The sequence below is a fragment of the Lagenorhynchus albirostris genome, chromosome 13 (assembly GCF_949774975.1).
Source record: "Lagenorhynchus albirostris chromosome 13, mLagAlb1.1, whole genome shotgun sequence".
In the NCBI taxonomy this organism is placed as follows: Eukaryota; Metazoa; Chordata; class Mammalia; order Artiodactyla; family Delphinidae; genus Lagenorhynchus; species Lagenorhynchus albirostris.
This window is the reverse complement of record NC_083107.1, coordinates 81,084,433-81,109,277: the sequence shown is the minus strand read 5'-3', so window position 1 is coordinate 81,109,277 and position 24,845 is coordinate 81,084,433. Positions and strand designations below refer to the sequence as shown.

The 24,845-nt window shown below is 50.5% G+C and overlaps 1 protein-coding gene and 1 long non-coding RNA gene across 2 annotated transcripts in view; one reads left to right on the top strand and one right to left on the bottom strand.

Moving 5' to 3' along the window:
* GREB1 (growth regulating estrogen receptor binding 1) overlaps positions 1-21,475 on the top strand; it is an 82,203-nt gene extending 60,728 nt beyond the window's left edge. Inside the window, exons 22-33 of the mRNA XM_060168549.1 lie at positions 662-1,275; positions 3,762-3,864; positions 6,116-6,274; positions 7,557-7,699; positions 9,886-10,047; positions 12,292-12,496; positions 13,376-13,550; positions 15,197-15,415; positions 16,607-16,742; positions 17,947-18,147; positions 18,580-18,718; positions 19,846-21,475. Coding sequence (XP_060024532.1) covers positions 662-1,275; positions 3,762-3,864; positions 6,116-6,274; positions 7,557-7,699; positions 9,886-10,047; positions 12,292-12,496; positions 13,376-13,550; positions 15,197-15,415; positions 16,607-16,742; positions 17,947-18,147; positions 18,580-18,718; positions 19,846-20,009 — 2,420 coding nt within the window. The 3' untranslated portion in view covers positions 20,010-21,475. The remainder of the gene's footprint in view (positions 1-661; positions 1,276-3,761; positions 3,865-6,115; positions 6,275-7,556; positions 7,700-9,885; positions 10,048-12,291; positions 12,497-13,375; positions 13,551-15,196; positions 15,416-16,606; positions 16,743-17,946; positions 18,148-18,579; positions 18,719-19,845) is intronic.
* On the bottom strand, positions 3,263-4,042 carry LOC132531631 (uncharacterized). The gene is made up of 2 exons (XR_009544146.1): positions 3,783-4,042; positions 3,263-3,515 (listed from the first exon to the last, which is right to left on the bottom strand). It is a non-coding gene; the product is annotated as an uncharacterized LOC132531631 (long non-coding RNA).
* Positions 21,476-24,845: the final 3,370 nt, after the last annotated feature.

Sequence of the window (24,845 nt, the reverse complement as noted above, 5' to 3'; positions counted from 1 at the left end):
GGAAAACAGCAGAGCTAAGATGGAGATGCGGTTCCCGTGGAGCCTGAGGTCCTCGGGGTTGCTCAGAGCTGTCACGCCTGCCCCGGGCAGATGTGGCTGGATTGATATGAAAGACAGACAGCGCCGCCCCTCCGTGTCCAGGGACCCACACTCTTCTTGCCTTTCAACATGGTCCACGTGGGGAAAAGGGCAAACGAAACCCCGTATTTGGGTAGCTGCTGTGCGTACTGCATTTTCCGTCTTGAGTTCTTCTAGAAGCTAAGTGGTTGTAGCATTAGAGTCAAGCCTTTTCAGTCCTGTGAGTTTTGCTGCTTTGAACCAGAAGCACCGCTACGCTGTGCAGAGGGGAGTTCAGAGCTCCAGGACCCACCCGCACAGAAGCAGGAGTGTAGGCTGGGCCCTGAAGGTGAGGGTTCTGGAACAGATTGGGCGGGGGGTGCCGAGGAGAGGCCTTTGCGACGTGTATGGGGCCAGGGAGCGGGGCTGGCTGTCTCCCCGCAGTGCCTCTTGGCTTTGTCAGAAGGACAGAGGAGTCTGTATTTAACCAGAGGTGGGATGGCATTGACGGAAATTCCCAGTCGTCGCAGGTAAGGGGAGTTGGTGCTGCAGAAGCAGGAGCGGCGGGTGCGGGGCCCTGACTGACGGGACCCTCTCTCCGCAGGCTCAGCGCGGTGCGGCGAGTCCCCGGCTCAGGCTCAGCCGGCGGGGCCCTCGCGGGGGGACCGGGCCCGATCGCCTCAGCCCTGCGGCCCCGCGGAGGAGGGCAGGGCCCTGGGAGACAGACAGTGGCTCCGGGCAGGGCGGGGGCCGCCGTCGGTCATCAGCAGGTGCAGCCCCGGGCTGGCCCCCCGGCCGGAGCCCGGCCTCAAGACCGGCCAGTGGAGCATCCAGGTGTCAGTTCCCTCATCGTCCTCCTCGGGCTCGTCCGCGATGCCCGCCGCTGGCCCGCTCGTCCTGCAGGCCGCACAGTGCTCCATGACCAAGGCCTGCCGGCGGCCGCCTGTGGTCTTCCTGCCCAAGCTGGTGTACGACATGGTCACGTCCACCGACGGCAGCGGCCTGCCCAAGGCTGCCTCGCTCCTGCCCTCGCACTCGGTCATGTGGGCCAGCTCGTTCCGGCCCCTGCTCAGCAAGACCATGACGTCCACAGAGCAGTCACTGTACTACCGGCAGTGGACGGTGCCCCGGCCCAGCCACATGGACTACGGCAGCCGCGCCGAGGGCCGCGTGGACGCCTTCCACCCGCGCCGGCTGCTGCTCAGCGGGCCCCCCCAGGTGGGTGCCGCCCCGTGCGCCCGGGCTCCGCGGGGCTTGTGTTCGCGCCCAGAGGCAGGTCTGGGGCTTATTCACACCTGCTTTCCCGCGGTGGAATCTCAGATGGCCCTACGTGCGCAGGTGGATGGCTGGGTGACCTCCATCCTCTGACCCCGGTTTCCTCCTCTGCGTGATGTGTGGGTGGAGTTCCCTGCGGGTGCCTGTTGCTCCTTCAGACAGCGATTCTGCATTTCCCACACTATTGCATTCGGTCCTCATGGTCAGTCTGTGGTTCCCTCCCACTCTGACAATGGAAGCCAACCCCTGTTTCTGCCCTGCAAGATTTTGGTGAAACTGAACAGGGAGATGAGAAACCTGTCACCATCTCCCAGCTCTCTGTGTTTTTCTGACAACAAAAGACCGTTTCACCTGTCAACATGGCAGGAACCTGGGCGGTGTGAATGTCAGGTGTCGTGAGCGTGTGAGGAGGACGCACGAGGTTGGTTTGGGGTCTTGGGAGGGGGCTCGGCCAGACAGGGCAGGGCTGGGGGGTGGGCCCTACAGTGAACTGCCTGGGGTTGGATTCGGACTAGAACATCACCTGAGCCCTGGGCCGGTTCCAGCCTTCTCTGTGCCTCACTGTTCTCATCTGAGAGTGAGGAAGATAATAGCCTTGTGATAAACTCTATCACAAACACAGGAGTGTTAAACAAGAGAATAATTGTAGGGCACCTGGAACATGGCCTGACCCCTGGAAAGCACTGTTATTGTCACCATCATCATCACTGTCCCAATTCAAGACGTGTTTCCTTTTCACACCAGATGTTCATTCCCCTGCCAGGTACCTACCCCAAGAAACCCAAACCCACAAAAATATGTATAAGAATGCTCATTTTTGTATTGTTTACAGTAGTTAAAAAACAGACTGGAAACAACTTAAGTTGCATTGGTCAAGTTCGGTTGAAAACATTTGGGCACAACAATATCATGCAATTCAGCACAGAAAGTTTGAACTATTCAATAGCTCTTTATATACTGACGTTGAAATTTCTCTAAGATATTTACATTTTAAAGATCAAGTTGCAGAATAATATATACGTGGTGTCATATCAATTATGAAAAAAATCAGTGTGTGTATGTGTCTGCGTGTGTGAAAATATCTAAAAACTCCCTGACAGGAGAGCTTGGAGGAAGCAGGGGACTGGAATTTGTGACCATTCTACTTTATTATTGATCTGTATTTCTTGAACTTTTAAATGAGTATATAGTACTTCTCATAATTTAAAAAAATAGGAAAAAATAAAATGTTTTTTAAGAAGGATTCCTGGTTTCTCCATACCCCTCACATTACTGAATGTTATCAATCTTTAAAAGCTTTTGCCTTTTTGATAGGGGAGAAATAGTATATTTCTAGTATAATAGTAAGGGTGAATATATTTTAATATATTTATTGGTCATTGGTACTTCTTTTACAGTGACTTTCTGGTTTTGTTTCTCTATTTTTCCTTTAGTCCATTTGACTTTTATTCTTTTGCTTTGTTCTTTAGATTATAAATTTTAATCGTTTGTCAATTATATGTATTGCATATATTTTCTCCAAAGCTCCCCCCAGTTGTGTTTCATATTTTCTTTTTAAACGGGTCAGTTATTTCCGGAACTTCCCTAGCAGTCCAGTGGTTAGGACTCCGCGCTTCCGCTGCCGGGGATGTGGGTTCCACCCCTGGTCGGGGAGCTAAGATCCCACATGCCGTGCGGCAGTGCCAAAAAAATAAAAAGTTAGTTATTTCCATTCATCAGCATTTGTCGAATACTTGCTGTGAACCGGGCGTTGAGCTAAGAACTTGGAGAGCACATTCTTAGCGCACCAGGTTGGAGGGAGGCGAGGATAGCCCACAGGTACCCATGTAACCAGTTGTGACCTCAGTGAACTAAGACCAATAGTATACTGGCCTGGTGCTGGGCTCGAGGGGGCAGGGGATTTTCTAAAACAAGAAGAAAGAGAAGGAAGAAGAGAAAAATCATTTTATTTCTTTTCCTGGCCTTAGGAGGAGAGAAATGTGATGCCAGCCTTTTATGTCCCGCACAGTGAATTTTGTTGTCTTCCTACAGCCATATCAGTTAATATAAGATAGCAATTTGCACTTACGCAAGACTCTTAAGATATTATTGAAATGTCAGTTCATTCTTTTTTGAAGCAACCTTTGTTCAGCTCCTGTTGGAGTCCTACTTCTAATGGCTTAAACCATGTGGCCAGTTAAAATCTGGAAAGACATTTGCAATGATTTATAAGCAGGTGGGTCTCCTGCCCACTGGAGTTCATCTGTCTGCCTGCCATGCTTCTTCAGGCCACATTTTCCCTCAAATATCTTTGCATCCCCCCAGCCCTCCTTCTAATTAGGTGAGATGGTTAAAAGATGTGGCGGTGTGGAGGCATGTCAGGTGCTCAGTCAGCGCCCGCACGTAGGCAGGGCGTACTGAGGCTGCCTCCTGTTCTGCTGTCTCTACAGATCGGGAAGACAGGCGCCTACCTGCAATTCCTCAGCATTTTGTCCAGAATGCTCATCCGGCTGACGGAAGTGGATGTTTACGATGAAGAAGAGATCAATATCAGTGAGTTATCTGCTGATGACACTCGGGCTTGGAATCATCTTTAGTCGGTTTCTCAAGTGACTTCCCCTGTATCTTTTACTTTGAAGATGGAATTCTCAGATGAATGATCTGACTCCTCCCAAGGGCCTTGTAGGGCTGCTTTTATCTTGTCCTTGTAGCCATTTTGCTCAGTCCTAGAATAGTGCCTGGGAGGCCTTGGTGGGAGATAAAATTACGATACTAAAAATACCCGCTGTTTACTGCGCACCTTCCAAACGTCAACCACTGTGCTAGATGGTTTACGTAAATCACCACATTTCGTTTCCTATGCCACACCAAGAGATGAATACTGTTATTCGGTTCCGGAATAACATGTTCAGGAGTCCAGCTGGGAGGTGGCAGAGCTGGAACCAAACTAGATTTCGCTGCTGCCTCTGGAAAGCGGGGTTGTCCATCAGGGGAGGGTTTCCCTCTCAGGCTGCTGAGCACATAGGTCAACATCTTGGGGCAAAATGGAAACATATGCTATGCAGGGAATAGCCTTTTCTTCTCATCCACAGAACAGAATTTACCCTGATTAAGGTAAGATTCTTTGAACAGCTGGTTCATGCTTATTGTAGAACATCTCCTCCATTTCCTCTTCCAGCGCCCCTCCAGTGGCTCAGAAACTTGGTCTGGTAAAGGAATCCATTGCTTTGGGAATGAAGATTTGTGTAAGGAGTCGTGTGTTGTAGAGAAGGGGCCCCAGTAAGCTTGTAACAGCGCTTGTATTATGTACGTTTAAGCTGTACGGCTGGATGGTTTGATACACGTATACGCTGTGACGTAATCACCGCAATCACGCTAATGAACATATTCGTCACGTCACATAGTTACCGTGTTCAGCAGCATTATTCACGATAGCCAAGGTATAGAAACAACTGTATGTTGTCCATTAATGGACAGACGTCCACCAGCAGTTGCGTGGATAACGAGGGGGTATGTACTGGCGATGTACTCAGCCTTGACAAGGAAGGAAATCCTGTCATTTGGATACACAGAACTGTTTTAGATGCTCTTGCTGTGTTTGAGTTTTGACTTGGAGAAAATTGAGGACCAAGGAAGCCCATCCAGTCCTTGGTCTTTCCTTTGAAGGAGAAGGGAAAGAGGCTTTTCATCGAAACTCTGAGCTTTCCACCGTTGCCCCACAGTTGGAAACCATTTTTCAAATGAAAGTCAACAGGTCTGCTGAGTTTCTGTCTCCTCATTTTGTTGGATATACCAATGATAAAGATAGGGTTTGAATCCAGTTTGTTAAACTTCAAATCCTTACTTTCTTAAATGCTCCCTTATTGCCTTGGGTTTCTCTTTGGCAAAATGTGTGTAATTCCTGTTTTACAGGATGTTGTGAAGATGAACGGATGTTACGCACATGAAGCACTGAGCACCTATTAAATACAGAATAAACGTTCCTCTCCCTCTTCTTTCCTTATTTTTTCTGTTTCTTATGTACATGTACTCTGCCTGTATATATATAGTAGGATACACTGATCTAGATATATATCAGTATCGTCTATACTGTATATATGTCATATCAAATATGTAAAATCAATATGATGTAAAATGATATTGATCAATTGATGTAAAATCAATATGTTACATAAGTTTGAGTTGGACCAACTAGATTTTTTTACCTTTTAGCCAACAAGCATTTAGTGAGCCCTGTAGACTACACCTATTATAATGTAGGGTGATACACTGCAAATGTGCAAATGTGGGTCGGGCCATGAGTAGTGGTGGCATTCAGAAGGAGAAACCAGTGTACCTGAGCGTTCAGAAGACGCCTTCTAGAAGTGAAGTGATAGGAGTTGGGCCTTACTGGCTGGGTAGCATTTAGACGTAAGAGCAAGAGAGAGAACTACGTTAAGTTCTGCCGGTCGTGTGGACCGGTGTGGTATATTTGGGGGACGGTGCTGGGGAGAAGCCCAGAGCCCAGGGGTAGGTATACTGCCAGGAGTGGAAGTTAGCGTAAGTTAGAAGAGCAACTCCATCCCATAGGAAGCACAGCATAAGGCTGTTTGTCTGGCTGGAGGTGGATCTGGATGCGCCTTCTTGCTGAATTAGAACAATCCTGAAGATGGGGCGGTGCCGGTGTCTGAGGCCCAGTGGAGCTCCCCAGGGAACCTGTACACGCAGTATCACTTCCACTCCTACCGGCATCCTTGTGCACATTTGACATAAAGCCTCTCACTTCCTGTTTTGTCATCTATCTGTGTTTCTACTGATGCTGTAGACCTCAGAGAAGAATCAGATTGGCATGACCTCCAGCTCAGTGACCCCTGGCCGGACCTGGAGCTGTTCAAGAAGTTGCCTTTTGACTACATTATTCACGACCCGAAGTATGAGGATGCCAGTCTGATCTGTTCACACCATCAGAGCATAAAGAGCGAAGGTCAGATTTTTAAATCTCTTGCTGCCACCTGCTTCCAGAGTACATGGGAATAGCCTCTCAAAGGGAAGAGCTGAATTTTGTTAGTGATGAACTCATCTGGTGGTGGTGGGTGAACCGACAGTGCCTGGTGGAGAACTGAGGTCGCCACCGCACCTGACAGGAAGGGCTCTTCACAGACCTCGCGAGGGAAGGCTCGGTTGGTGCTGAATAACAGTGAGGACCCTCTTGGTTTATCGTGATCGGAGTATTCTGAAGGTTCTGGTTAATAGAGGAAAAAGACATGTATGTTTCTCTGTGAACTTGGATTGTAACAAAATGCACCTATTTCCCTTTCTGCCCTTGGTCTCTCATTTTCTCGCTCCTTCTTCAGAGACTGCTAACTTCCACAGTATTATGACCCTGTTGGGTTTCAGGGTCACTGGCAGCAAACATCGGACATGAGTGGCCATTGTGATTACAAGCACTGACTAGGGAAGTTTGGTGAATGCTGCGTGAGAGGAAAATACTCACCAGTCTCCTTGTCAAACCAATCATTTTATCTTCGTCGCTCTCAGAGCAGATCACTTTTTTTTCTTTTTTTTAAGATTTACTTAATTAATTAATTTATTTATTTTATTGGCTGCGTTGGGTCTTCTATTGCTGTGCGCTGGCTTTCTCTAGTTGCAGCGAGCGGGGGCTACTCTTCGTTGTGGTGTGAGGGCTTTTCATTGCAGTGGCTTCTCTTGTTGTGGAGCACAGGCTCTAGGCACGCAGGCTTCAGTAGTTGTGGCACACGGGCTTCAGCAGTTGTGACACATGGGCTTAGTTGCTCCGCGGCATGTGGGATCCTCCCGGACCAGGGCTCGAACTCATGTCCCCTGCCTTGGCAGGCGGATTCTTAACCACTGCGCCACCAGGGAAGCCCAAGCAGATCACTTTCACTGCAGGTTCCTTCACATAGTAGACCTTCTCGAATGGAGGCTGACTGTGAAAATCTTAATTTTGCTACGTCATTTGAAAACCTGGAGGTGATTCATGTGCCTTACAGTACTTGCATATTACGTAGCGAATCCTTGAATATGTTTAGGAACCATGCATAGGTGCATGCGTAAGACTCCGTGTGAACGTAGCCTTCAGTTTATCCCACTGAGACTCTTCCTTTCTGACCAGCTGCGTCACCTTGGGGCAGACAGGTGAGAGGTGGTCGCACAGAGTCCTGTTACCGTGGTTCCCCGTGGGTAGGCGGGGGAGAGAACGTGGGCTGGGCCTCGTGCTGCTCTTTAATGCTGGGGATTTCGTGCAGATAGAGGGACGCGCCGGAAGCCAGAGGACGTCTACGTGCGGCGCCAGACGGCGCGGATGAGGCTCTCCAAGTATGCGGCCTACAACACGTACCACCACTGCGAGCAGTGCCACCAGTACATGGGCTTCCACCCCCGCTACCAGGTAGGACGGAGCCCCCGCTCCAGCGGCAGTTCCCGTTTTACGCTTAGTATTTCTTTTCATCTCAGGCCCAGATGGGGAAAGAGGAGGAGGGGGCGGCAGGAGCTGATGGGAGCCAGGCAGACACCTGTGCGGCCAAGTTTTTTTTTACATTCTTCCCCCCGTAAATTATTATGTACTTCGTGCTCATATGTATGTTCACGTATACGAGCACATACGCATCATATCGTACACGATACGTAATGTGTATAATCGTGCATTACTTACCCCATGCTCATATGCATTTACATTAAGTCATTGGTATACATAGTACATATATTTATTAATCGTAAATAGCTCATTAAGTCCAATCAATTCCAGTCAACATGCACATCCTAATGATTTATTTACAGTTCAGCCACCACCATATTATCACTGTCACACGCATGAAATAAAATACCCCTCATCACAGCCCTTATTCTCACTGTGATCCTATCAGTAGGAGGCCTTCCACTGCTGTCAGGATTTACACGCAAATGAATAATCATCCAAAAAACAACAAAAAATAACATTGTTTTACCTACACTGATAGCTGTTACAGCGTGAGTTAATTTATACTTCTCTATACGACTTACATACTCATATATACATGAGTGGATGCCCCAGAAAGGCCCAAAGGTGGCGAGAGCGCTGGCTTGCTCTGTCCGTCCCCTCTACAGAGGGAAACAGCAGACGGTAGCTTTAATTTTCCCGAATCTGCTCGGCCTTGAGCTCAGCTTCCACTGAAGTAGCACCTGTCTTCTTTTAGCACAGATTTTTTTAAACGATGTAATTTTACTGTAGACGAAATTAGAAAATACATATGAGCAGTTTTTCAGAGGATTAAAATAATCAGAAATCCTATTTGCTGCAGAATAATTCTCCTAACATTTTTTCCCTCGGAGATGAAGCTTTTCTTTCAAGGCAGAGAAACCTATAAGTGAAAACATTGTCTTGATTTTGAAATTTAAAGATCTGGAGAGACTCAGAGGGTTCAGTCCCTGGTCACTTCAGGGTCTGCAGTGAAGGAAGGAATGAAGCATGGGGGGAAGGAGGAGGGCGGGTTTGAGCTCTGGCCGGCGGGCCGGGTCTGTGTGCAGGTGCGCGGGTCCGGGGGGCCGCACTGGCAGGGGACGTGAAACCAGGCCTGCGAGGAGCACTGAGGGGCACACGCTGGCCCCCTGCTGGCATTTCCCTGCCTCTACTTGTCCTGTTCTTCCTTCATCGCTCAAGGCTCCCTGAGAGGAAGTCTTAGGAGACTCCTCAGTTACGGCCCTCTGTGTTCCCTCCCCAGGTCAGAATCTGTTTCTCCCTCATCTCTGCTCTCAAAGTAGAACCACAGTAGGACTTCACAGCCGGTGTGTCCCGGCCCGCGTCGGCCCTGCCACCCCCGTGGTTCCCGGGAGGGCACAGTGCAGGCTAGCTGCACGTCTGCAGGAGAGGCTGTCAGATGGAGGGTGAGGGTCAGGGAAGACCCCTCTGTGGACGCCTGAGCTGAGAACTGGAGGGGGCATGAGCATGGCCTGGGCAAAGCTGGGCTTGGAGGTCGCACCAGAGAGCAGTGTGGGCACGGTGACTGGGTGAGGGAGGGCTCCTTGGACAAAGTGACTAGAGGTGAGGCTAGACTGGGGATCGGAGTGAGCCCAAGACCCGTGGGTGTCACTTTCCACGTCCACCAAGTGGGAGTGAGGACATAGGGTTGTTAATTGCTTCGTAGATGGTTAACTTTAATGCCAAGGGGACGAGAGGGGGCCTGGACATGGTGCGTGAGATAGAAGCGCACAAGTTCGCAGTTATTGTCTTACTAATATGCTGTTACACATGTTACCTACGGTGGGAAAATAACCTTTGTTACAATTTAAAATGTGATCCGGCACGTGAATGCTTTAGTTGGTAACCCAGCGCACCTCTGGGTCGGGTCCAGCGTCGGGAAGGGCTGGGCGGCCGACGTGGCGTTGCTGGGTGAAGCACGGTCAGCACCGGGACGGGAGCGGCCGCTGGCCCAGTGGGTGTGGCCTCAGGTGTGGGCGTCCACACTGTGTCCTGGCGTCAGCCTGGGGCAGAGGCGGTAGCGACCTCTGTGTAGCCATGGCCGCGGTGGGCCTAGGTTCTTCCGGGAAGTCAGGCCGGACTCTGATGACAAGCTCTGTCCTTTCCCCCTCGCACCTCAGCTCTATGAGTCCACCCTGCACGCCTTTGCCTTCTCTTACTCCATGCTAGGAGAGGAGATCCAGCTCCACTTCATCATTCCCAAGTCCAAGGAGCACCACTTCGTCTTCAGCCAACCCGGAGGCCAGCTGGAGAGCATGCGGCTGCCCCTCGTCACAGACAAGGTACTGGCTTCGAGTCCCCGGGGGGCAAATCAAAGTGGCTGCAAGGGCCCACCGAGCTAGAGACCCAGAGACTGTGGTTCTTGACGAGTCCGGCACATGGGGTGGGGGTGGCGGGGAGAGACGAACATGGTGACTCAGCTTGGAGGGGACTGGGGAGCACAAGGGCTTTGTGGCCACTCAGAGTCAAATTTGAGTCAAGTTTGGCATCATACTGTCACTTGATGCCTCTGAGCCTCAGTTTCCTTATCTGTAAGCTTTGGGCAATAATAACTCTTGCAAAAGCTTGTGGTGAGAATTGTATGGAATAACCAACGTCAGGCACCAGCACGGTACCTAGAAGATAACAAGGGCCAGTAAATGTTCGTCCCTTCCACTATCTTTTCTTTCATGCTGTCTCTTATGGAACATTTTTTTTTTTTTTTTTTTTGCGTTCGCGGGCCTCTCACTGTTGCGGCCTCTCCCGTTGCGGAGCACAGGCTCCGGACGCGCAGGCTCAGCGGCCATGGCTCACGGGCCCAGCCGCTCCGCGGCACGTGGGATCTTCCCGGACCGCGGCACGAACCCGCGTCCCCTGCATCGGCAGGCGGACTCTCAACCACTGCGCCACCAGGGAAGCCCTCTTATGGAACATGTGAAACAGGCTAAGACGGCAGAATAGTATAATGATTCCCCCGGGGCTGCTTACCCAACCTCAACAGTTATGCACTCAAGGCCACTCTTGCTTCATCAAGCCATCTCTCTTCATCTGCCTTCCTGTGTTACTTGGAAGCGAATCTCAGACATTGCATCATTTCATTTGTAAATATTTCAACCTATATCCTCTAAAGGAGAAATTTTCTCTCTTCCGAGGAGATTGTTCCCAATGATCCATCGTCTCTCTGGCCGCCATTTTTAGGGGCGCTTGGTTTGACAGTTCCAGCCTGACAACCTCAGAGTCAACCGGCTGCCCCTTCCCCAGCCCCAGCCCCACGGACCTTGTGTACAGCTCTGCTGTTCCTTCTCCAGAGGGCCAGGTATGCCCAGAGCTGAACCCAGCCTTGCAGACCCAGCAGGCTATTATCAAGAATGGAAACATTTGTAAAGGCAGTGAGGCCTTTACTATAAGGTGCTTGAGACTTTATCAGTTACTGCACTAGCTTTTCCAGGCAGTTCCCATCAGAACTGGTTATGAGGGACTTCCCTGGTGGCACAGTGGTTAAGAATCCTGCCAATGCAGGGGACATGGGTTTGAGCCCTGGTCCGGGAAGATCCCACATGCCGCGGAGCAACTAAGCCCGTGCACCACAACTACTGAGCCTGCGCTCTAGAGCCCGCGAGCCACAACTACTGAAGCCCGTGCACCTAGAGCCCGTGCTCCGCAACAAGAGAAGCCACCGCAGTGAGAAGCCCACGCACCGCAACGAAGAGCAGCCCCCGCTCACTGCAACTAGAGAAAGCCCCTGCGCAGCAACAAAGACCCAACGCAGCCAAAAATAAATAAATAACTTTATTAAAAAGAAAGAACTGGTTATGAGCACCAGCTGTATGCACAGCTTTGTAGCAAGTACTTTGAGGAATCGAGAAGGAACAGAAGACGTAGCTTGGCCAGCGGAACCTACTGTTGAGAAAAGAGTGAAAGAAAACACATTTATATAAAAGATTCATAGCCTGCGTGTATGAGTATGGCTATGATAGAGGGATTTAAGTCATATAGGAATAACGTGTACTCAGAGCACGATATTAGGTGCTAATAGGAGAGGTTAATGAATTTGGGTAATCGATATACGCCTGTTAGTTTTGCTCACCTAAGAAACCATTTCCGAACAAGCATGTACTTAGCTTCCGATTCTGTGGGCCAGCAGTTTGGACTCAGTTCTGCTGGGTGGTTATCCTGGGGTGGCTTGCTCTCATTTATGTCCGAGGTTAGTTACCAGGTTGGCGGGGGGCCGGCTGGGCTAGGGACGCCCATGTCTGTTCCCTGCGGCCTCTCCTTCTCCAGCAGGCTAGCCCGGGCTTCTTCCTGGGAGGGTTCCGAGAGAAGGCAGAATGCGTCAGGCCTCTGGAGGCCAGGCTTGGAACTGGCGTGCTGTCATTTTAACTGCATTTTATCCATAAAAGCAAGTCCCAAGGCTGAGCCAGATGCAGGGAGTGTGGAAATAGATGCCATCTCTTGTTGGAAGAGGCTGCAAGGTCACATTTTAAAGGGAGGGGAATCGTTGTGGCCGTGCTGACAAACACTTGCTTCTTCATGCCCGTACTCTCCAGAGTCATGAATACATTAAGAGTCCAACGTTCACTCCCACGACGGGCCGTCACGAGCACGGGCTCTTCAACCTGTACCACGCGATGGATGGTGCCAGCCATTTGCATGTGCTGGTTGTCAAGGAGTATGAAATGGCGATTTATAAGAAATACTGGCCCAACCACATCATGCTGGTGCTCCCGAGTATCTTCAACAGCGCCGGAGTCGGTAGGCCTTTGTAAACGTGCCCTACTCTGTAATATTTCTGTGCATGGAGACTTGGGAGAATGTTCTAGATGTCGACGCACAGCGTGAGAGTTGTGAGTTAAGTTTTATTTGGGGCAAAGTGAGGACTAGAGCTTGGGAGACGGCCTCTCAGATAGCTCCGAGGAACTGCTCCAGTGAGATAAGGGGGGAGGTCAGTGTATATGGGACTTTGGTGGAGGGAGATGCGTGCAGTCAAGCACACATGTTGGCAGAGGGATGCTACTGGTCACTGGGAGCAGATATCTCTGTGAATGATTTTAGTGCTTTTCTATATAGGAGACGATGCAAGAAATTGGGCTCATAAAATCGCCTCCTGAAAAATCTCTAACTCTCTGAAGGCCTGTTCTGCCAGTTTTGCCCAGAGCACAGACTGCCTCCTTCCTGATCGCCACCCTGACCTCCTTTCAGGGTGTGCTGAAGGTCAGCGACCGCCGTGGCTACTGACCGCATCCTTGTACAGGCAGATGGCGAGAGACAGTTTATGTCCGCGTAGAGAGGAAAGACCTTTCTCATTAAGCTTTTTGGCTTTTAAAGCTATTTTGATTTGACGGTTCTTTTTTCTTCGATGTTTGGTTATTGATTTATTCATGTTCTCAGCTGTTAGAAAAGCAAGGATAAATCAACGTGTGTGCAAATTGGAGAGGAGTGTTTTCTGCCCTAGAATTCTACCAAGTCAACAGTCTATGGTGGGTGGGTGAGGGCTGCAGATCAGGACCCCCAGGAGCTGGCGGGGCTGGGGCCTCGATGGGCTTTCATCAAGTTCTCTTCTCACTGGGGCTTTGTCCTGGGTGGTTGTCGGCATAGGACTGGCCTGAGTCGGGGGTCGTTTGCCCATTTCAGGTGCCGCCCATTTCCTGATCAAGGAGCTGTCTTACCACAACCTGGAGCTGGAGCGGAACCGGCAGGAGGAACTGGGGATCAAGCCGCAGGACATCTGGCCCTTCATCGTGATTTCTGATGACTCCTGCGTGATGTGGAACGTGCTGGATGTCGACTGTGGTGGGGAGAGAAGCAGGTGAGAACCCACACACTCACCCCACCAGTAAGACAAGTGCACGTGCTCTCTTCTCAGTGGGGGATTCTCGTCCGCCCTTCGAGGACCCCAGAGCGCGCCTCACGCTAGAAGGTGTGGTGTGCAGTGGACAGAGCCCGGCGTGTGGTGGGCTCACGTTCCAGGCTTTACTCTGAGTTCTTAATTTAAAAAATGTTACTGAGGTGTAATACATACAGAAAATAATGCAATATATATTCAACATCAAATATATACGAAAAGGAAAGTATAATACATATCCAGGTATTTTCACAAACAGAACACACACGCTTGACAAACTCCCTGATGAAGAAACAGACCATCACTGGCACCCCAGAACCTTGCAGTCCCTCCTCCCTCCCCCAGCCTCCTCCTAACGTGAAGCTGTATTTTTATTTGCTGTGTGACATTAGGGAAATGACTGTTTTTTGGGTTCTAGATTCCTCATCTTTCAAAGGGGCACTTAAACTTGTGCTAGAAGTTTGTTACAAGGATTAATTAAGCCATGAATTGTGTGCCTGGTCGCGGGCGATGGAGCAGCGCAATGTAGGAAAGGCTCAGTAGATACGGCTGCAGCTGAGCATCGTGGGTAGAATATTTCTGTGTGGTTTTACCATGAGTGTTTCAACTTAGCCTTTATTTTGGGCTTGATTTTTTTTTTTTTTTTTTTGAGAAACAACTTGATTTTTTGGCTTGTTTTTGTGAGAGGCAACTTTTGAGGTTGGTTCACCTCTTCTGTGTTAGTGAGTCCTAATGTAACCATCACCAGTAACACCACTGCTCTTCTAGAAAAAACTGTTTTCTGTCTGATAGAGCTGCACGTGCACGAGGACAGCAGTCACCGTGCTTTCAGTGTTCTCACTGTCATGCTTCCCAGGGCAAGAGCTCGGCCAGGGCAGCAATGAGGAAGAGAACCAAGCTTTTCCCTCTGCCTTTCTGAATTTCATTCTGCAGCAGACATTCAAGTCCTGGCACGTCAGAGCTGGCTGGGGCCTTAGAGAGTTTAGTTGAAGCCCCTCAGTTGGGGAAAAGGAGGCTGAGATGCAGAGAAGTTGAGCCATGTCCCTGGGTCTCACAGACAGAGCTCTCGTCACCCCAGCTCCTCGCCCTGGGGTTACTCCCTTCAGCAGCCCTCCCTGGCCGTCGGGTGTTACTCCCTTCAGCAGCCCTCCCTGGCCGTCGGGTGGCCCCCACTGTCTTCACAGACTTCAGTCACCGGCAGGGTGGGGTGGGAGGTGTTTACACGCTGCCTCCTTCCCTCCCCCCACCTCGCTTGGAATTGACACTGGAAACGCAAGGTGGCTCGGCAAATGCAGAGACTGTGGGCTCCGGACGCAGACAACAGCGTTCAATCCAAGCTCTGTCACGTGACACTGGGCAAGTTATCCAGAGCCTCTTTTTCCTCATCTGTAAAATGGGGATGCTATGCCTATGTCATAGGATTGCTGCGAGGATCAATGACAGTGAATTTGAAGTGCTGAGCACGGTGCCTGGCGGTTGTGATGGGTTCCTTCTGCACCACCCCGCCTGGCATGTTCAGGGGAGAGCAGCATCCCGGCCAGCCTGGTCCAGAGGCCCTTGCTGTTGTCTGCATGCCAACCAAGGGATGTCCATCTCCTTCCTTCGAACAGGGAATTTTCCTGGTCAGAAAGGAATGTTTCCTTGAAGCACATCATGCAGCACATCGAGGCTTCCCCCAACATCACTCACTACGCCCTGATCGGCATGCGCAAGTGGTCCAGCAAGACCGGGAGCCGCGAGGTGCGCGAGCCCTTCTCCCGCTGCCACGTGCACGACTTCATCATCCTGAACGTGGACTTGACCCAGAACGTGCAGTACAACCAGAATCGGTGAGCTCCTGCGCCGCCTTGGCTGTCAGCTCCGCCCGCGGTCCCAGGGCCCTCCGTGAGGGGCAGCCTTACTCCTGGCAGGGGCTGCTCTGTCCTTGCCCTTCAGGGCCAACGAAACCAGAGCCTTTTCACCCATAGCGTTGGCCTGGTCCCTTGCTTTCGGCCCTCATGGGTTTTTCTGGTATTTTTGTTGTATAATTTTAGGGCAGATTTGCCTAAGACCATTCAGCTTCCTTCCTCAATTCACGTGGTACCTTATTTAATGACTTAAATGCTGCTGGTTGTTGTTTCTCTTGCTTTTTTGCTCCTTCTCTGAACATATCACTTTTTAGGAGCGTTAGCACTGAAGGAAACTGTAATTTCCCTGTGTCACTCTCTGCAGACCTATGCAGAAACGCTCACGTCACGAGAAGAATCTAATCACTAACGTTTATTGAGCCCTCGACGTGCCAGGCCGTGGGCACACCCCCGAGAGGGCCCAGGCAGGAGTGTCAATTCTGGAGCCAGACCGACCTGCCAGGAATTTGGGTTCTGCCACTGTCAGCTTTGCAATTTAGGCAGATGACCTGCCATCTCTGAGTCTTGTTTTTTTTTTTTTTTTTTTTTTTTTGCGGTACACGGACCTCTCACTGTTGTGGCCTCTCCCGTTGCAGAGCAACGGACGTGCAGGCTCAGCGGCCATGGCTTATGGACCCAGCCACTCCGTGGCATGCGGGATCCTCCCGGACCGGGGCCCGAACCCGTGTCCCCTGCATCAGCAGGCGGACTCCCAACCACTGCACCACCAGGGAAGCCCTGAGTCTTGTTTTATTCAGCTGTAAAAAGTGGCTAATCTTTTTACTTTGGGAGGTCGGTTGTTTTCTTTTCAGCAAATAGATGAAGTGGTGTTTGTCGAGTCCCCCTCACGGTGCCGGGCGTGTCGTGCCTGGTCCTCAGGTGGCAGTGCTTCTGTAGTGTAAGCCTGGGGTGCACCCTGCTTTCCGGGTGCAGGCGCATCACAGCTCTTCCTGTTTTCCTTCTCGGTTTGCCTTCTGTGCCTCCCAGAGGAAGGTCTTTGGCGCAGGAACGAGCCTGCTCTGCCTTCCCAGCCCCCAGTACAGGGGTGCACACTCCGCGTGTCTGGTAGGGGCGTGACTGGGGGTGTGTGAGCTGCCTCCAGTCCGACCCACCCCCTCCTCTGGCTCTGGGCAGGTTCATGTGTGATGATGTGGACTTCAACCTGCGGGTGCACAGCGCTGGCCTCCTGCTCTGCCGGTTCAACCGCTTCAGTGTGATGAAGAAGCAGATTGCGGTGGGCGGGCACAGGTCCTTCCACATCACATCCAAGGTGGGTGTGGCCTTGTGCCTAGAGGGCGCTGCTGTCCGTGGTGGGAAAGCTGGCAGGGAGGCCACCCGGGCGCCTTTGAGTCAGTGGGGTGGGCTTGACTGCTGGGAAGTATTAGTAAAGGCTTCCGGTTGGGAGCGCTGGGAAGGGAAAGACTCCATCAGGTTTCCCTTCTGATCTCCGACTCTAACTGGTTTCCTGTGCGTCCCCCGCAGCGCACATGCACCACCAGCCCTCCTTTGCGCCCTTGCCTGCCCGCACTCTCTCTCCCCATTGGTTTCCTGAGCTCATCTCTGTCACTGTCTTTGCCGTTCACTTGTCCGGCTTTTCGGCTGGACAGAGCCCCTTTGGGGAGGGGGCAGGTGCGGTGCCGTGCTCTTCTCGGAGCCCCTAGGACAGTGCCTGCCAAACACTGTCTGAGTGGCTCTGACGGGCTAGCCTGATGGCTGAGCGGCCTCCAGATGGGCAGAGACGTGATCTGCTTGTGTCGGTCCTGGCCGGGCAGACCTGGGCATTTCAGATGCGAAGTCACGGTGAGCCTTCGGAGATCTGTGTCTTCCAGGAACCCATACGGAGCCGGCACACCCCTGCCTTGAAGGTCCCTCCGATCCATGGGGCAGAGTGTCAGAGATGAGCTGGAGAAGTAGGCAGGACCTTATCCGCTGTGGGAAGGTTCTAGACTTTTCTGTAGGAGTAACGAGAACCCATTGAAGGGTGTCCAGCAGAGGGTTCGATTAGCATGATTTACATCCACAGTCTCTCTGGCTGTAGCACGGGAAGTCTGTTGGTGACGGGACGCGAGATGGTGGGCCCAGATGGCCGGGCCGTGGAGAGCAGGGGCCACGTGGCTGGACAGGAGGCAGATAGGGTCTGGGGACCAAGGGGAGATTGGCCGTTCCCAGAGGTTTGCATCCCTGGATTTGGGGGAACGTTCCCAAGGTCCATGGATTCCCTTATTTTTTTCTAGACCAGGCAGCCAATTTTCGGCGTGAATGGTCAGTGTCTACGATTCTGATCGATCACGTGATCAGTTTTCACACGTCCCACTTCGGTTAAACCTAATTTTTCTTAATGGAGAACTTCACAGTAGAAGTTATGTGTTCTCACATCGCTGCTCCATGACACAGCCTTCCACGACGGCGCCACCCACCCTGGGTCCCTGCTCAGGGTGGCTGGGAGTGGCTGACACCCACCCTTCCCCGCGCAGGTGTCTGACAGCCCCATGGCCATCGTGCCGGCCCAGTACATCTGTGCCCCCGACAGCAAGCACACGTTCCTCGCAGCCCCTGCGCAGCTCCTGCTGGAGAAGTTCCTGCAGCACCACAGCCACCGCTTCTTCCCTCTGTCCCTGAAGAATCATGGCCACCCCGTGCTGTCCGTCGACTGCTACCTTAACCTGGGGTCTCAGGTAACTGTCAGAGGGGGCGCTGTCGAGTCCATAAATCCGGGAAATTCCTAAACACGTGCACCAGAACCCAGCACTTGGAATGAGAACCACTCCACTACTTCCGCTCCGGTATGACCCCACTTTACAGCTGATAAGATAAAGGCTGAGAGGACTGAAGTGGTTTGGCCCCGATATGAGAAGTTAAGAATAGAAACCCACTTCTGATGCTAAACATTTCTGATTCTCAAATGAATTAATGAATTGATAAATCTGGATAAGTCTTGGAGTTGAGTTTCAGGATATAGATTTGGAAATAACATTAAATACTGTCTCTGTTCCTCCAAGTCTGAGCTTGACCTGGCGGTTAGCATTTGCTAGATGCCAAGTGCTAACACAGTGTCGTGGGGTATTTCACGGAGAATGACGTTTTCTCTTGGATTCCTTTCTTTCCAGATCTCTGTGTGTTATGTGAGCTCCAGGCCCCACTCTCTGAACATCACCTGCTCCGACTTCCTGTTTAGTGGACTCCTGCTCTACCTCTGTGACTCTTTTGTGGGAGCTGCCTTCCTGAAAAAGTTTCATTTTCTGAAAGGTAACTTCCCGTACTCTTACCACGGACCTTGCCTTGAGTGGCTGTCACCACCTGGCGCCTCTGCGGAGGTGACCTCTGGTCCTAGTCCTTGGCAACGGGTAGACTGAGGCTCAGGGCGCATGACGTCCCCGACCATCCAGGGAAGCGCAAAGAAGGCTGGGATGGGATCCCAGGGCAGCTCTTTCCCCTCTACCTGTTTGCGTAGAGACAAGACACAGCCCCTTTCTTTTCGGTGATTAGCAGATAGTTTCAACTTTTCTGTTGCTTTCCAATCCAGGCTCCTAGCCTAAACTCGCAGATCCCCTCAGACGTTTTTCCTTCTTGGTGGGTGAGTTCTTCTTCCTTGTCTTGGGGTGCCACGTGCGTCTTTACTTCGCTTCTAATCTTTCTCCCTCTGTAGGTGTTTTCGTGCGAGAGTGGTTGAGAGTGAGAGACATTCATTCTGTATGACTTAAACACATTCTTCCCAATCCAGCTGGGACCCCTAATCGAGCTTCACTTTTCCTTGGCTGGCCTTGACTCTGACCTTCCTCTCTACCAGGTGTTTAGTGAGCACCAGCATTGCATAAGCTTTGGGGAACTAGTCAGAGGTTTCCACAACCTTCTCTGCTCTTGGGAAACATTTCGTCTAATAGGAGGACAGGATGTGTAGGGAGGGAGGGAGGTAGCTAGAACGAACACCCGTGATTGCCGATCAACGCTAGGCATCGAGAGGCGGGAGAATCCTCGTTGCCCAGCAGAGGAAGAGTCAGGAGGTGCGCGGGGCCTGGGCGGGTGGCCGGCTGGGATGGCTGGAAGGACCGGGGGAGGGCGCTGCCCAGCAGGGTCTGGAGCCGAGGATGTTGGTTTGTGGTCCTGTGAGTCTGTCTCCTTCTCCCCCTCTGCTTGCTTCTTTGCCAGTGTTTCTTGGTTCCGTGTTGTCTCATCTGCCAGACCTGCCCAATCACAATCTCACCGTCTTGCTAAGATTAAGACGCATCCCCAAGGCACCGAGAGCTCGCGCGGACACCCGGTCCTTCCCTTCCAGGCAGCGGCGTACTTTGTTCTGCGAATAGCAGCCAGGCGGTACCTTTCCTTTGGAGAAACTCCCCTCTTTTCTTCACATGCCTCTGCTGTCGTCCACACAGGTGCCACCTTGTGTGTGATCTGTCAGGACCGCAACTCACTCCGCCAGACGGTCGTCCGCCTGGAGCTGGAAGATGAGTGGCAGTTTCGGCTGCGAGATGAATTCCAGACCGCCAACGCCAAGGAGGACCGACCCCTCTTCTTTCTGACCGGACGACACATCTGAGGGAGACACACCTGAGGGTGGGGCCTTCAGAACCTCAGGCTGCTGAGGCTAAAGGAAGAATAGGAACCACGGAGTGTCTGGACTGGGGCAGGACCCAGAGGTGTCTGTTGGCCACGCCCTCACGGTAGGTGCCAGGGAACCGAGGCCCAGAGGTGGACCGAGACTTACTGAGACCCACGGGGATGAGTGAACGGTGAGCAGGAACTCAAACCAAAGGCCCCTAAGTTCCGGGGCAGACCCCATCGCCCTGGCCTGTGTTGAAGTCCATCGTATGAAGAACAAAATTTTGCCTGCTGTCACATCGTCCCTATGCTTCCACGGACAGACTTGACTTTTCTCTTAGCTCTGAAGGATCCCCCTTGGCTTATTGTACAGGCGCCAGCGTTTCAGATGATGGATGTGATGTTGGCTATGTCGGTTTCTCTATAACCTACTACAGAGCAATATTCCAAAAGAACCTTTTAACTGTAAAGGCTGGAGACAAGAAAAAATGAAGTAGGTTCACTTAATAAGAATTATGTAAGTTTACTCTTTTAGAAGCTAGCCCAAAGGCATCAACTTTAATAAAGTAAAACAAATAGTTTCACTTCAGAGCAAATACGATTCTATTAAAATAGTATAGGGTAAATACCCTACCTCTTAGAAAGGGCAAAAGTGAAAAGAAACTTTTTTAAAAACTACAGGGGTTTCAGGAAGGAAGTTAGGGTTACAGAGATTGACCTTGAGAAATAGAATTTGCCTTACAAAGGAAAGAGGACCAAATGGCTTACTTGAAACAATGAGAACAACTAAAGCGATGTGGAAAACAGTTGATAAGAACTAGACTTGTGACTCTAATTTATTGAAGCTCAGTTTTTAGTTCCTTGAATCGCTTGTCTTCTCTTACGAATGTTTGGTCCCTGACAGGAGAGGAAGGGGGACAGACAAGGCAGCAGCGATGTTCTGTGATGCGCCCACACTCTGGCTTGTGCTGGGATGTTTTTTAAACCAGCGTGTTAGAGGGCCCCCTAGAGGCTGGGCCTTGGGCCAGGTGCTTTCACAGTTACGATCTTGCTTAACCCTTCCAGCAGACCATGTGCGTGGAATTATTCTTCCCATTTCAAAGATGAGACAGTTGAGATGTAGAGAGCGCATCTCACCAAGATCACACAGCCGGAGAGAAGCAGAAGTAGACTCTGGGGTCTGTCTCCCCACCACGCTGCTTGTGGAGTGGCCCGTAACCAAAGGAAGAGTTTAAAGGTCGTCAGAAATGAATCAGCAGAATGCACTCTCATCCATCCATCTTAGACGTTTAAAGCACTCTGATGGATAGCAATCCGAGAAGAAATTCTTTTCAAAGATGATGCCAAAGAGTTAATGTCAATCTTTTCTTCCTTAAGAAAAAAAGTCCATGAGTATAAAAGATTTAGATCAGTGTTTCTAAAATGATCACTTTGTATATGTCATTATTCCTATCTTGGAATAAAAACTTACCTTCTTTAGTTCTACTTGTCTTTTGTAAATGGTGGCTTCTGGTGGCTTCTGGGCTGCTTTCCTCATTTGATTGGTTAATTTAAACTTGGGAAAAAAACCCAAACGAGTATTCGTATTTGCTCCAGCCTTATTATAAATAGAATTTGTGATGCGTGTATTGTTGCTTTGCTGGGAACGAGTTGCATTGTTTTGGGAGGAAGTAGTGTGGCCAGTGGTCCTGGGGGGCTGATACCTGCTTAAAATCTCAATGAATGACAGAAGGACAGTTTTGGAAAGGCAAGAAGAACAAATCCATAAAAATAACGGTATATTAAGGTGTGGAGGAATCCCTGAAAGAGAAAAGACAGGCAGAAATGGAAGAAACAATGGCCCAAAGCGTGCAAAGCCACACAGGAGGATGGTTTCCTCCTGTGCCCTGAGCTTCCGAGTGACTAAAGAAGCAGGCGGGGGCCTGGGCGTTTGGCAGGGTCGTTCCCAGGGGAAGCCGCTCGGAGCAGCCATGCTCTTTGGCGCCTCGCAGCCCTCCCTGCCGCGCTCTGCACCCCGCAACCAACCTGGGCTGAGCAGCTGATTGCGTTGAGGCTCAGGCCCGGAGTGTGGAGCCCCAATCAGGGGGGCGGGTCCCCAGGCCTTTATGAAGACAAGCTGTCGGCACCCTGTCGCCACCGCAATGTCCTGTGCCCACAGTCACTTGCGGCAGTAGATAGCAAACAGGAGCTCCCTAGTACGGAAATAAACGCACAGCTAAAACTCATAACAAAATACAGGAAATGTTATAGAGGGAGAGGTGATAAGCTCCCTGAAGAGTCAATACAGCAGACGGAATCCCATCAACAAAGTATAGTTAAATTCAGGGAAAAAGAATATACCGCATCCAGAACAAAAAAAGATCAGGTACAGATCTCAGAAATTCAAACCTCTGTAGGCGGATGAAACAGACCAGCTCAAGAGTGAAAGAGACATGGGCTTCCCTGGTGGCGCAGGGGTTGAGAGTCCGCCTGCCGATGCAGGGGACACGGGTTCGTGCCCCGGTCCGGGAGGATCCCGCATGCCGCGGAGTGGCTGGGCCCGTGAGCCATGGCCGCTGGGCCTGTGCGTCCGGAGCCTGTGCTCCGCAATGGGAGAGGCCACGGCAGTGAGAGGCCCGCGTACAGCAAAAAAAAAAAAAAAAAAAAAGGAGTGAGAGAGACAGCTGGAAGGTGCAGTTGAGAAAGTCTCTAAGAAGGCAGTACAAAGGGATGTTCCTGATCTCTGCTGACCCTTACCTTCTCCCTTTGCTTACTGTGTGTCAGCTGCCTGGCCCTCCTGGACCACCTTGGCCACTGCCAGGCCAGCACCCGCCTCTGTCCGGAGTGCTTCTCCCTCCCCTCACATCCGCTTGGGTCCCTCCCTCGTTTGCACTGAGTCCTTACTACTCAAAGGCCACCTCCTCAATGAGGTCATCCCTGATTGAGAGTACCTACTAACAGAACAGTTTGTTTAGCTGTCTTTTGTTTTTTGGGTCTTTCCCCACAAGAGCAGGAATTTTATGAGACAGTTCCACTGCTCTGTTCCCAGAGCCTTGATTGTGCCCAGCGAATTGTAGGGACCGCGAGATGCCCATTGAATGAACGAATGAATCTCTTCTATCTTAGCTGGTCCCAACATGGGAGCTGGGGGTGGGAGTGGTCGGTGATGGGGGAACTGGTAAAGTGAGTGAAATTGAGCAAAAATTCTTGGTTTAATGGGGCAGAATGATTAACATGTTAATGGAAAAGGAATATTTAAATACACGTGTTAAAAACTTTTAGAGAAGCTGCTAGAAGGAAAAAACAGGGTGTCCAATATCTAAAACATTAAAGGGAAAGGTAGCACTGACAAAATCAGTGTATGAGGTAAGAGCAGGCTGGGGAGGGGATAAACAGCAAGAAAGCTTGGTAAATAGAATACACATCCAAACCTATCAGTAAGCAAAATAACTATAAATGAATTAAAGTCACCTAACAACAGATTGAGGCTCTCAGATTGGGTCAAGACGAGATATTTTAAGTTAAAATTCAGAGTTCTACCCAGAGGGATGAGACTGTCCCGACACGTTGTAGATATGCCAACATCGCTATGAAATATAAAGAATTGTGAGAAATACGAGAAGACGGGTAAATGGTGTAATGATAAATGGAGTCTAGTATGTCTCTTGCAGAAGCAGACAAAGGAGACCCACAGAAATGAGAGTTGGTTGACACAGTAGTATGTTTGGTCTAAAGTAATTAACCTTCAAAGAGGGGAGAATTCGTGTGTAATAAGAATTCCAGAAAATGTACTGGAACTAGATAGCGGTGAGGGTCGCATAACATGGTGAATGTGCTAAACGTCACTAATGGCCAATTTTATGTGTATTTTACCGCCATAAAATAAAAACTCCCAGAACATTGGGAAATACGGAATCCTGTACTCCTGAAATGCCAGATATAACAGTCACCCCAAAACCAGATAAGAATAATAAGTACACACCAAAAAACTGATTCTTTGTTTCCTGAAAACTTTCAGCAATTTACGACTCTTGCAATAAAGGAGGAGAAATCATGCTACAAGAGCAACATTTATATGGATGTCAGAGTTCTTGACACCGGATGTGGCGGTGCAGAGGGCACGGAGTCTGACATCGGGAGACTTGGGTGCGTGCCTTGGCTCCTTTGCCAAGTCACCCAGCTCCCTGGAGACTGTGTTAGCTATGAAATCAGCAACAGTGAGTAGCAAACTTCCTTGAGCATCTGCTATGGTTAGTCATTTTACCAGATGGCTAATTGTCCATTATTTCATTTAGTCATCGCAGTCACACTTGAAGTAGGTATCATTGGTATCGTTTTCCGGAGTAAGAAACTAGGGCTCAGAGAGGCTGAGTGGCGTGTCTGAGGTCACACACCTCTCAAGTGCCAGATTCATGCCTGCAGGCGTGAGGATAGTTTCACTAACATCCCAGCTGCGTGCTATCTTGAGTTATTTACTTCCCCCAAATGCTGTATATTGGAAGGCACTATGGCTCCTAAGACTCTGTGTGCAATAGAAATACTGATCCAGACTTTTCTCACTGGGTTGCCTGTTGCACGTGGTGCTGGATTCAGGCGTGTTCCAAATGCACCACGTTATGTGCCGTCTAGAGTCTAGGCAATCCCAGCATTAAGGTTTAGAAACCACTTTCAATAAAGAAGTTTGCCTGAAACCTCCCACGTCTGGCTTCAGCTTCTGCAGACAGCTCTTGAAGGGAAAGCCATGCACCAAGGGCAAGTCCAGTGTCCACGGCTGCTGTTTCTTTTTCAGTCTACTCGCTTAGGCAGACTTCCTGCTCGGAAGGAATTAGTATTTTAATTAGCAAAACAGTTGGGA